Raw genomic sequence first — 13,403 nt, 5'->3', positions numbered from 1 at the left:
GTTAATTCAACCAGCAGGTTGAACAAAAAAAAAAAGCCAATTTCCCTATTTACACAGTCTAGGGGTGTGGGAATCCATCCCACTGTTGATATTGTATTCTGATGGTGGGGAGTCTGTCAAAATACAATGATCAGTGTTGCTGGCTATAGACCATAGGGGAACTGATCATTTGGGAAAAACGAGATAAGCTGGTTGTACGCAAGTTTATCGATAGATTGACCTGTGTAAAACTAGCCTGCCCATACCATGATTAAAATTCAGCTGGTCCTTGCGGAATCGGCCAAATTTTAATTCATGAATCATCAGCTTTAGTTATTTATCAGCCTCTTGCATTCCCTGTACAATAGAGCTTTGAATGGGAGGGAAAAAGCAGTACAGACTGTGCAAGGACTATGCTGATCAGTGGTAACAACAGAGTGAGAATGAAAATGAGCATATCAATTTGCTCCTTTTTCTGTCACTGTTCAGTCACAGACTGGACCACAGCAGCCTGATATTAGGTAAGTCTATACTTTTTTTTTTTTTTTTTCTTACATGAGTTAGTCAGCATAGGTGTTAAGAAGAATGGGAGCAATTTTACATTTTTTTAAGGTTTTGCCTGGAATTCCACTTTAATTTTGTGCTTAGGGATGTTAGCTATCTAGCCAGACCTCTTTAGAGGCTAGGAAAAAAATAGAACAGAATAAATCAGATCAGTACAAAAGAGGCAGAACACAATAGCGCAGCGGGAGGGATTCAGTCAGTGTTGATGTGGGAATCAAGCAATTTCCTTTCCTTCAACCTGTTGTTGAAGGAAAGAAAAATTGCACAATTTATGACTTGCCTAAGTAAACAGGTAAAGAAAATTCTCATCCTATTACATATGTTACAAAACTTTACAATCTTTTAGACCTCACACAAACTGATTTATTTACTAGAACAGTTAAAAGTTCACTTATTCCAGTGAAGGGATTGAAGTTGTAAAGGCAGAAGTAAAAAACTTTCTGCATGCAGCTCACCCTGCAACACCCTCTAAATACATACCTGAGCCCGATCTCAATCCAGCGATGTGCACAAATGCAGAGGCTCTCTCGCCCATCTCTCTCCTCATTGGACAAAGCTCCCCCTGCTGTCAATCATAGCTAGTGGGGAGGGAACAGGGCAGGGCTCAGGAGTGACAGAAACTACAATTTTTCAAATTCCGGTGTAACGTGAGAATTACCTACCCCGTGAGAAAAAACTTACCCTCGTCACTTCCGGCCAGGAACAGCTGAGCAGCGCAGCAGTGCGCATGCTCACAGCCCCGGATACCTAATGGGACAACTGAGGAGCTGACTAGTGCGCATGCGCACTAGTATGGAAAAATGTCGGTGTACCGTGAACAAAACCTACCCACGCCGCGGTTACATAAAACAGCTGTGCTGCAATATGAGTCATCTCCGCTCCTGTCCCTGTCACTTCCCTGATCTGGGCTAGTAAATATAAAAGCGGCTGGCGGCTCCGTGATTTAGGTTTTCATACACCCGCCGCCGCTTTTATATTTACTTGCCGAGAGCAGGGAAGTGACAGGGACAGGAGCGGAGATGACTCGTATTGCAGCACAGTTATTTTAATGTAACCGCCGCATTACATACAGTGCCGTGAACTGGAAGTGACGAGGGGTAGGTTTTTCTCATGGGTAGGTAATTCTCACGGAACACCGGCATACAGTTGGGTATTTGCATTCCACACAGGTTCACTGGGCTGGAAACTTTCTACTTACTCGAAAAATCCAATGTGTAAGACCAAATAAGATGCTATATCTAAAATATTCTAAAATGTCAGAAAGTGCAGAGCTATTCATCTGTCAGTATCTGATAATTTATAGACTGTATACTTCCTGTAATATGATTACAACACACAATTGTATTTCTAAAATGTGTAAACTATTTAAATGCATGTTACTGTTTTTATAATGAAAATAGCATAAGACGATTATTAAACTGTGAGCTACCAAGCAAGCCTAAAATTTTCAACAGTGCAAAATAGATGGAAATGACATTTAAGACATACCTGCCGTAGATTCCTGGTGACACGGACGTCATGCCAGTTGTTGTCATTAAACTTTCCATTCACCGGTTCCACTAGAGCTTCAAACGCGCCTGATCCAAGGTTGATGACCAACCATACTGCACCACTTTTTAGTGAAAGGTTGACATAGTCTGCTGATTTTCCTGTATGGAGCATTAGTCCATTCCTCTGCAGGGTTCTAAAGGAGAGTGTAATTTCATCTGCACTACTCTGGATAGGGCTGTGGGACAAGTCGTAGCAGAAAAATTCATTTCCTCTGAATGTCGCTGCATATTCTTCCTTTCCTAGAATACATCGAACAGCAATGTAAAAGAAATACATTCTGCGTCCAAAAATAAAGCAGTTTGTGAGGAGCAGAAACTGTACATTTACAAGCCAACTAAAAATAAATCTAGAAAAAAATACAGAAACATAGATGGAAGAACATGAAACACAAACTAAAAAATAACAAAAAGCAGTAAAGAGCAAGGCCAGAAATACATTATTTTATGATTACTGCATCCTGCAAACATGCAATCACAATATTCAATCGAATAACATGGTTAGTCAGGTTGAAAAAAGACACAAGTCCACCTAGTTCAATCAATAAGTGGGAATTTTTTTTTTATACAATCCCCAATAAAGCATTATCCAATTTACTCCAGCAGAGGGAAAAAAATATTTCTGATTCATCAAGAGGCAATTGGATGTTCCCTGGATCACATTTACCTATAAATATTAGTATCCAGTTATATTATGTGTATCTAGGAAATAATCCAGGCCTTTCCAATAACAATCTACAGAGCTGGCCATAACCACCTCTTGAGGGAGTCTATGCTACAATTTCATAGCTCTTACTGAGAATAAATACAAAAAGTGCGTAGGAACATGGTCTTTGATGGCACAACACAACCTCACCGAAGACTTCATTTTATTTAAAAATTGATACATTTTTTTATTTCGGTATCTTTAAAAATAATTATTTTTGAAAAGACAAATGCACTCAAAATATTGGTTCACAAGTGGACCTATGTCCTAGATATTGGATACAATTGCCCCAAATATTTTATTGTAAACCATAGTCCCTTAGCCAGGGAGTTTCTGTATATCAATATTAGTAGGAAACCAATATCATGGCAACGAGTCCGATATTGGGGTACAGTCAGCTCGACATGTTTTACTTCCAATCTGTGCTTCTTCAGGAGCTCAGTACCATACACACAATTTCTACATAAGGAAATCATATACAAAAGGAGATCAGTATACATACATCAAACATTCTTATGTCTATAAGATCAGGTGACATACAGTATCTCACAAAAGTGAGTACACCCTAACATTTTTGTAAATATTTTAGTATATCTTTTCATTTGACAACACTGAAGAAATTACACTTTACTACAATGTAAAGTAGTGAGTGTACAGCTTGTATAACAGTATATATTTACTGTCCCCTCAAAATAACTCAACACACAGCCATTAATGTCTAAACCGCTGGCAACAAAGGTATGTACACCCCTAAGGGAAAATTTGAAAATTGGGCCCAATTAGCCATTTTCCCTCCCTGGTGCCATGTGACTCGTTAGTGTTATAAGGTATCAGATGTGAATGGAAAGCAGGTGTGGTAAATTTGGTGTTATGGCTCTCACGTTTTCCTACTGGTCACTGGAAGTTTAACATGGCACCTCATGGCAAAGAACTTTCTGAGGATCTGAAAAAAAAATTGCTGCTCTACATAAAGATGGCCTAGGCTATAAAAAGATTGCCATGACCCTGAAACTGAGCTTCAGCAGGGTGGCCAAGACCATACAGCGGTTTAACAGGACAGGTTCCGCTCAAATTAGGCCTCGTCATGGTTGACCAAAGGGGTTGAGAGCATGTGCTCTGCAATATATCCAGAGGTTGTCTTTGGAAAATAGACATATGAGTGCTGCCAGCATTGCTGCAGAGGTTGAAGGGATGGGGGGTCAGCCTGTCAATTCTCAGACCATATGCCGCACACTGCATTAAATTGTTCTGCATGGCTGTCGTCCCAAAAGGAAGCCTCTTCTAAAGATAATGCACAAGAAAGCCCACAAGCAGTTTGCTGAAGACAATCAGACTAAGGACATGACTTACTGGAACCATGTCCTGTGGTCTGATGAGACCAAGATAAATGTATTTGGTTCAGATGGTGTCAAGCATGTGTGGTGGCAACCATGTGAGGAGTACTAAGATAAATGTGTCTTGCCTACACTCAAGCATGGTGGTGGGAGTGTCATGGTATGGGGCTTTATGAGTGCTGCCAGCACTGAGGAGCTACAGTTCATTGAGGGAACCATGAGTGCCAACATGTACTGTGACATACTGAATCAGAGCATGATCTCCTCCCTTTGGAGACTGAGCCGCAGGGCAGTATTCCAACATGATATCTGTGTCAGGAGTCACTTTCGTTGGGGGGCCCGTGGAACACAGCTTACCTTAAAGAAGTTGGGGAAATCGCTCCCTCAGCCCCCTAGGCCCCTCTTATGTGTAAGTCACCTTGTGTCTATTAGGGGCACAGGGGAACCAAGGAAATGATAGACAGCTACTTAATGGACACTGAGAATATGGTTTGGATTACTTCACATGGGGCAGTAATATTTATCAACCATATAGCTCAAGAAATATATGAAGACTATTACTGGCTTGTTTGATTCTGAACATGTTCATTGAAAGAGCTGGTCACATTGGACTCTGTTCCATGTTCTTCAATGTAGGAGACGGACAGTCTGTTACTGTTGGTCACCTGCTATTGTCTGTGTATTAAGTGTAATGTGTTTTCTGTTAAGCATGTCTGTCCCATTTTAAATTGATAATTAACTAACCTATTGTTTCTGTCCAGATGGCATGGTAAATAGCTCAGGTTAATTATATTTCTGTACATAATTTCATCTGCATAGGATAATGTAATCAGGCACCTGACCTGGTGGGGTATATATTGTGTGTGAGTCTGTTCAATAAATGTTCCAGAACATACACAAGCTAAGTTGTCAGCTAGCTTTGTATGTAGGGTGGCTGTAATATCTGATATCTATGTTCAGACTTGAGGAAGTGGTATTCTGAAGGAAGCCCACAAACACATTGTGGGGTTGCGATACCATTATATTGGTGGCAGCAGTGGGATGCTTCCTGCAGTCTGGGACATCCAAACCTCCACTGGGATCCAAAGTCCGGATAGCAGAAGAGGGGAGGTACAGATGCCAGCCACCATGGAAGAGGAATTCAGAAAGAGGTTTCGAGAGATGCGGATACAGCACAGGGGACCAGTGTCAGAGCAGGTCTTGCTAGGATGGTATGATTCAATCTGCTTGGAACTATGGAAGGAAACGCTAGCCCATGAGCAGCGACAGCAGGGAAAAATCCTCCCCCCCCCCCCCCCCCCCATCGCAGCATGGATTGTAGGTGCTGTTTTTGGGAGATAAACTGCACAAGGAGTAGACAGCTGAGTTAAGCAGGCTGGTCTGGGCAGAGATGCGTTTGGAAGAGAGCTATATTGCCCCCCAGTGGCATGTATCTCAAGCATGCCCTAGAACAGCAGATGACAGCCAAACGAAAGGCTTTATATACACAATGTTCGACCTACGCCAGTAAAAGAGTCAAGTACATTTGATCTTATGAAACTGTGGCTGTAGGTAGTATTTTATGGAGGTATGCAGGATAGTTCAATCCCTGGGGTTAGTGAAGATGGATGGTGAAGGTGGCTGCAGGCTTCATACAGAGCTAGAAGGACTCTGCAACAGACAAAAAGGGGATAGGAAAAGAAGAGCAGCGCCACCTCAGTGTAGATTAAAAGTGTAGATTAAAAGATTAAAAGGTTATTTATTACCGGCTGTGCCGGTGGAGTCCGACACTTCCTGTGTTTCTGGCAGCGTTCAGTATCCAGGCTTACATCCAATAGTGGCAGGGGGGTGCTCGCGTTCGGAGCATGCATGCTCCTTCCTCAGGCGATGCTGATTTGTGTGTCAGACTTGGAGTTTTATAGCTGAGGGACTCAGGGGGCAGGAAGTGTTGGACTCCACCGGCACAGCCAGGACCACGGCCGCCACAGTGTACTTCCCTAACATCCCTATAGTGTTGCAGATGAACTATCACCATTTGCTGATCAACTATTTCCTCTGTGTGAGTTACTACATTGTTTTTATGTAATGAATAACCTTTTAATCTACACTTAGGTGGCGCTGCTTTTCTTCTCCTACCCCCAACGGAAGGCTTTGGCTACAGTGGCCTGGGACTGTTGTACGGGAAGCTGTCAGGGGACCCTAACTTTGGGAGCGATTTGGAGTGGCGGTTAGAGTAAATTTTGGATTACAGAGAAGAGATCCTAAACATCCATGAAGTATTCTGGGCATACTGGAAGGAGTTTCTGGTTGTTTAGGAATGGGAGCTGGAGATTGCCTACAGATGGCTGCTAGACTCTGCTCAGTGCCAGGGCTGGGCTCCCCTTGCCTGGGAATACACAGAAGTACCAGTTGACTGTCCAGAAATCCTGGCTGAAGAGTCGACAATGTGGCACAGTAACAGAGTGCTTTGCTCACCTGCACCCGCAGCTATGGAAGCGGAGCTCTTATGGCGGATGCAGCAAGTGTTGACTGACCTTGATGAACCTGTTTCTGCACAGGATGATCTTGGATAGAGGAATGCATCTGTCCAGCAGCTGGATAAAAGTACGATGGAGCAGCCGACTCATCTTTCCAGCTGAAGTTCAAGGGTTCTGGAGAAGAGGAAGCCATCCTCATTCCCCAGCCATGGATCACAGAAAGTATGGATTTAATTAATTTTCATCAGAAGATGTTATGGATGATAAGTCACCTGCTAAAGTGTTGGCACTGGGCCCAAGGGCCACCAGCTCGTGCCCTGGACTTTCAGCAATTCCAGAGACTAGAATTTGAATAGACTCTTCTGCTGGGGAAGAACAACCTGGTGAGCCTCCAGCAGAAGAGCTGGCATCAAGGCCAAACATCACTGAGCTCTGCCTAACACCAACAGCAGCTTCAGCCTACCTAAGAGAAGAGGCAGCCGGCCTTTCTCCTACACCACTGACAGGGACATGGGATTTCCTGTCAGCAGCATCTGTGGAGTTACAAGAAGCTTCTCCAGCCAAAGCACTGACAACTGGACAGAGGGTTCACTGCCCCACACCTGCGGCAGTTCCGGAGGCCCAGGGTGAGAAGGTGATGGTCACTCTGTAACGGATCCTATATTCTCTATGAGAGAGATCCATGCAGCTTCTCCTGAAATCCCAGTTGAAGTAACACCAAGAAGTGAAAATAGCTCCCAATTAGAGATGGCCTTGCGGTTTGCCCGGCAGTCAGTTCGCGGCAAATTTAGCTTGTTCGCTACCCGCCAAATTTGCGAACACATGGCGTTGTTCGCGGTGGCCATATTAGTTTACATTGGGGAGCACTTTGACCCATGACACAGCCATCAGGTGGAACGGGACAGCCAATTGAAACATTTCAGCACATGGACATGCCCCCTACCCTTTAAATAGACCTGAGCTGTCGGCCATTTCACATTCTGCTTTTTGCCAGACTACGGAGAGGTTGCCTGTGCTCATGAGGGAGAGATTGCCAGACACAAATAGCTCTGTGAAGATCCACAAAAGTCCTTTTAAGGGCTGGTATTTCGGTATAGGTCTACTAGTATCTTTTCAGGTTAGGGGCAGGTAACCAGTCGGTGCTTTAGGAGCAGTTAGAGATCGGCAGCAGTCACACAAACCGCTCTGTTAATGTCCACAAAAGTCCTTTTCAGGGCTGGTATTTCGGTATAGGTCCAGTCTCTTTTCAGGTTAGGGACAGGTATCCAGTCTGTGCTTTAGGGGCAGTTAGAGAGATCGGCTGCAGTCACACAAATCGCTCTGTTAACCACTTGCCGACCAGTCACTGGGACTGTACTGCGGCAAAGTGGCTCGATTCCGTCCAGCGACGTAGACCTACGTTGCTGGACTCCTCCCCCTGTAGGCGGCGCTCGCACGCCGCCGGAGGCGCGCTCCTGCTGTTTTCAGTCACATCGGGAGTCGGGCCAGGGGAGGAGCGGCGGCGATCGCCGCCGCTCTTCCCCGATCATCGTGGAATCGAGTTTGGAGATCCGCCCGCTTGTGTAAACAGAGCGGGCGGATCTCCTAAGTGACAAACAGTGACAGATTGCAGGGTTCAGCATAGCTGAACATGCGATCTGTCCCTGTGTCACTCAGTCACCTCCCCTACACACGTTAGTAAGCACCAGGCATACATTAACCCCTCCCTCTCCAATAAAATGAACTCCTTCCCTGCCAGTGTCATTTTTACAGTAACAGTGCATATTTATAGCACTGATTACTGTAGTAATGTCACTGGTAACCCCAAAAGTGTCAAAAATGTCAATCAAGGGTCCGAGCTGTCCGCAGCAATGTCGCAGTCCAGCAAAAAAATTGCAGATCGCCGCCATTACTCGTTAAAAAAAAAAACACCAAAAATGACAGAAATCTTTCCCTTAGTTAGTAAACGCAATAACTTTTGCACAAACAAATCAAAATACGCTTATTGTGATTTTTTTTACCAAACATAGGTAGCAGAAAACAAATTGGCCAAAAATTTAAAAATATTTAGATTTTTACATTTTTTGGGGGGGGAATTTCATATAAAAAAATGTTAAAAATATTGTTATTTTTTCAAAATAAACGCTATTTTTTTGTTTATAGCGCAAAAAGTAAAAATCACACAGGTGATCAAATACCACCAAAAGAAAGCTCTGTTTGTGGGAAAAAAAGGACGTAAATTTCATTTGGGTACGGCGTCGCACGACCGCGCAATTATCAGTTAAAGTCGCACAGCGCCGAATCGCAAAAAGTGGCCTGGACGTAAGACAGCAAAATCCTCCGGTGGTAAAGTGGTTAATATCCACAAAAGTCATTTAAAGGGCTGGTATATCAGTATAGGTCCAGTCTCTTTTCAGATTAGGGGCAGGTATCCAGTCGGTGCTTTAGGGGCAGTTAGAGATCGGCAGCAGTCACACAAATCGCTCTGTTAATGTCCACAAAAGTAATTTAAAGGGCTGCAAATTTTTTGGTATTGCTGTGCAGTGTACTAAAAAGGGGGAGGGTAATCCACAGTATAATATACTTTGTAGATAGCATATTATAGTGGATTAGTAGTATTATTGTGCACTGTGCAGCATTGTGACAGGCGTGGTAACTGAGCGTTGCTGCAGCAATACTAAAAACAGTGCCAAACTCCCTAGCCAATTTTTTGAACAACTGGTGTGATAGACCAGTGGCCCCCCAATACCACATATTGAAGTGGGGTGTTATCTGAGTATACTTTTACAAGTGTATTTGTGTCCTGCAACAATATTGCCTCTTTTGCTGAGTTAATTCTAATACACACAGTGCCAAACTCCCAGGCCAATATTTTCAAGAACTGGTGTGATAGACCAGTGCCCCCCCCAATACCACATATTGAAGTGGGGTGTTATCTGAGTATACTTTTACAAGTGTATTTGTGTCTTGCAACAATATTGCCTCTTTTGCTGAGTTAATTCTAATACACACAGTGCCAAACTCCCTGGCCAATTTTTTCAAGAACTGGTGTGATAAACCAGTGGCCCCCCAATACCACATATTGAAGTGGGGTGTTATTTAACAGTATTCTTTTCTAAGAGTGTATTTTAGTCCTGCAAAAATTTTTTCCCCTCTTGCTGTGTTGACTGTGCTACACACAGTGACAACAGATACTGACCAATTATTTGTAGAACTGGTGTGATAAACCTGTGGCCCCCAATACCACAGATTGAAGCGAGTGTTATCTACCTTTTTCCAGATATACTGAGATTCTCTAGAGACTTTTGTCACAGGGTAATTTAAAAACATGACAGGCAGAGGAAGAGGCAGAGACGTACGCAGGGGTGGTAGGGGTAGGGCAGGAGCAGTAGGCAGGAGCCACACTGTGAAGTTTCAAAAGCTGCATGCAATTACGTCAAAGGACGCACCAGACTTGGATGAGTGGCTCACTCAGCCTTCCTCTTCTGCACCCTCCTCATCCTCTCTATCTGCACCCTCTTCACTCTCTGCTGTGTGCACCCCCAACCACCACATACCCTCCGCTTGAGTCACTGGAATTATTTTCCTATCCATCACAAGACCTTTGCGATGTGCAGCCATTGTTGGAATCGGATCAGGAAGAGGAGGTATTAACAGCCACCACTCAGCAGTCTGGCGACAATACCCAGATCAGCCCAAGGAGGTTGGTCCCCGCTGTTGCTGCCTACTCCGGGATCTCGAATGTTAGTGGTGGGGAAGGTGACGTGGATGATGACGAGTCCATGGACGTCACGTGAGTGGCCACATGAGAGGAAGAGGAAGGGAGTTCAGAGGGAGAGACGGACCGGCAGATAGGGAGGAGAGGCAGACAGAACTTGCATTGCACAAGAGGTACAAAGCAGACTGCAAATGTATCAGGAGCAAACCATCAACCATGTACAGCCACATCTGGCGCTCCCAGGACGCCGGCACATGGAAGTGTGGGCTTTTTTTAATGTGTCCATTGTTGACAACAGTGTTGCCACCTGCAGCCTTTACAGTCAACGCATAAGTCGCGGTAAGCCCAACACTCACCTAGGGACAACTGCCTTAAGAAGGCACCTGAAATCCCATCACCGAGCCCAGTGGGAGCAACACCGTCAGAACCCACAAAGCCACACTCCAAGCTCTCACCGTCCAGCCCCTGCCCCTTCTCCTTCTCCTCACATTTGTCCTTCACTCCACCTGCCATGATGCCGTCGTCACGTAGTTCTGGGAAAAGGCAGACTTCTGTGGTCCAAATGTTGGAGCGGAAAAAAATTATGACGCCGGATAACCCTCTTGCCCAACGTTTGACTGCTGGCTTGTCGGAACTGATAGCCCGCCAACTACTGCCATATCAACTGGTGGACTCAGAGGCCTTTCGTAAATTTGTGGCCATTGGAACACCACAATGAAAGGTCCCAGGCAGGAAATATTTCTTGCAGAAGGGCATTCCAGAGCTGTATGGCCATGTTCAGCGGCAAGTTAATATATCTCTGGCACACAATGTTGGTGCCAAGATACATCTGACCACAGACACATGGTCTAGCAAACATGGGCAGGGAAGGTATATCACTTTTACTGCCCACTGGGTGAACCTTCTGATGGCTGTCAAGCATGTAACCCGTGGCACCCGTGTAGATTTAGTTGTACCGCCATGGACTGCAAGCAGGTCTGCCTCTTTTCCTCCTCCGCTGCTACCGTCTCTTCCACTGCACCGCCCAAGATCCCCAGAACCTATTCCACATGCCAGGTGAGACGTTGCCATGCTGTGCTGCGTCTGTTGTGCCTGGAAGCCAAGAGCCACACTGGTCCTGCACTCCTTTCAGCTTTGCGTTCACAGGCAGATCAGTGGCTGACACCGCTGAATTTGATAGTTGGTAACTTGGTGTGCAACAACAGTGCCAATCTCCTGAGCACACTGAAACAGGGCAAAATAACACACATGCCATGCATGGCACACGTCCTGAACTTGGTGGTGCAGCGATTCGTTGGCAAAAACCCTGGGTTCCAAGACGTCTTGCGGCAGGCCAGGAAAATCTCGGGCCATTTCTGAAGATCTTACACAGCCATGGCTCGCCTTGCTGAGATTTAGCGGCGACACAACTTGCCCCTCAGGCATCTTATTTGTGACTGCCCGATGCAATGGAACTCAACGTTGCATATGCTTGATAGGCTGCTCGAGCAGAAACGTGAAGTTAATGACTACCTGTTCGAACTCTGCAGGAGGACAGGTTCTGGGGAGCTTGGGTTTTTTTCCCCTCGCCAGTGGCTGCTCATGCGGGACGCATGCAGCCATTCCATGAGATCACCAAACTGGTCAGTCACGGCCAGGGCGCCATAAGTGACATCATCATACATTACGCCTTCTTTCTGGAGCGTGCATTGCGTCGTGTCATTGATCAAGCCATCAAGGTTCAGGAGCAGGAAGATGAGGAAGACGCAATGTTGGATGAATTCCCAGTGGGTGCTACTCCATCTGAGACAAATCAACAGCAGGAGTCTGAAGAGGAGTCGGAGGAGGATGGTGCTGGGGGGATGAATAGGAGCAAGAAGAGCATGCTTTAAACCTTTCTGGGATCCCTGGTGTTATCCATGGATGGGGGGAGGAGAACGAGGATGACATTATCCTGAATGATGAGCTGGAAGCAGGTCACTACACCGCTTCCAGTTTAGTGCGAATGGGGGCCTTCATGCTCCATTGTTTTAAGGGGGGCCCCCGTATAAAACGCATAAAGGCCAAGAACCAGTACTGGGTGGCAACGTACTTAGAGCCCCGGTACAAACACAAAATGGCTGAAATGTTACCACAATCACAGAGGGCGGTCAGAATGCAGGGCTTCCAGGCCTTGCTCCGGGAAATTCTGCACTCTGCTTTTCCGTGTGCTGGCAGAGGAATTTCCAGTAACAGAGAGACAGTTGCGGTTAGCAATCCAACAGCGCCTGCAAGAAGAGGGCGGTTTGAAGATGTCTTGGTCACTTCAGATATGAGATCCTTCTTTCAGCCGAGCCATCGACAGCTGTACTCCGGATCCAGCACGAGGGAACGCCTAGACCGACAGGTGTCCGACTACATCGGGTTAACGGCCGATGTGGACGCTCTGAGGAGTGATGAACCGCTGGACTACTGGGTGGGCAGGCTTCACCTCTGACCAGAGCTTGCACAATTTGAAATGGAAATGTCGACAGTGTCCTGTCCGAAAGGACGTTCAGCGCAGCAGGGGGGATAGTGACCGATAAGCGCACTCGCCTAGTAGAGATGTCGCGAACCTAAAATTCGCCGTTCGCGAACGACGAACGCGAACCTCCGCAAATGTTCGCGAACGGGCGAACCGCCATAGACTTCAATAGGCAGGCAAATTTTAAAACCCACAGGGACTCTTTCTGGCCTCAATAGTGATGGAAAAGTTGTTTCAAGGGGACTAACATCTGGACTGTGGCATGCCGGAGGGGCATCCATGCCAAAACTCCCATGGAAAATTACGTAGTTGACGCAGAGTCGGTTAATCCATAAAGGGCATAAATAACCTAACATTCCTAAATTGTTTGGAATAACGTGCTTTAAAATATCCAGTGTGTGTATACGATCAGGTATGATGTTGTATCAATCAGGTAGTGTAAGGGTTACGCCCGCTTCACAGTGACAGACCAAACTCCCCGTTTAACGCACCACAAACAACCGCAAACAGTCCATTTGCAGTGGGTACAGTACGGTCTGTGGACCTGACACTCACTGGCAGGCAACTATAAAAAATATATTTTTTTTAATTTGCAAGGTGCTGTGCCACCGTATATATGAGTGGTGGGCATTGCAGTG

At 45.6% G+C, this 13,403-nt stretch overlaps 1 protein-coding gene across 7 annotated transcripts in view; it reads right to left on the bottom strand.

The window, feature by feature from the left end:
• NRXN2 (neurexin 2) overlaps positions 1-13,403 on the bottom strand; it is a 2,537,771-nt gene that overhangs the window by 2,004,232 nt on the left and 520,136 nt on the right. For all 7 annotated transcript variants that reach the window (XM_082270633.1, XM_082270634.1, XM_082270627.1 and 4 more), the window contains exon 3: positions 2,032-2,333. In XM_082270633.1, coding sequence (XP_082126759.1) covers positions 2,032-2,333 — 302 coding nt within the window. The remainder of the gene's footprint in view (positions 1-2,031; positions 2,334-13,403) is intronic.

Source organism: Pelophylax lessonae, assembly GCF_965119305.1.
Source record: "Pelophylax lessonae genome assembly, chromosome: 10".
In the NCBI taxonomy this organism is placed as follows: domain Eukaryota; kingdom Metazoa; phylum Chordata; class Amphibia; order Anura; family Ranidae; genus Pelophylax; species Pelophylax lessonae.
Note: the sequence above shows the minus strand (reverse complement) of the source record. Positions and strands in the feature narration are given on the sequence as shown.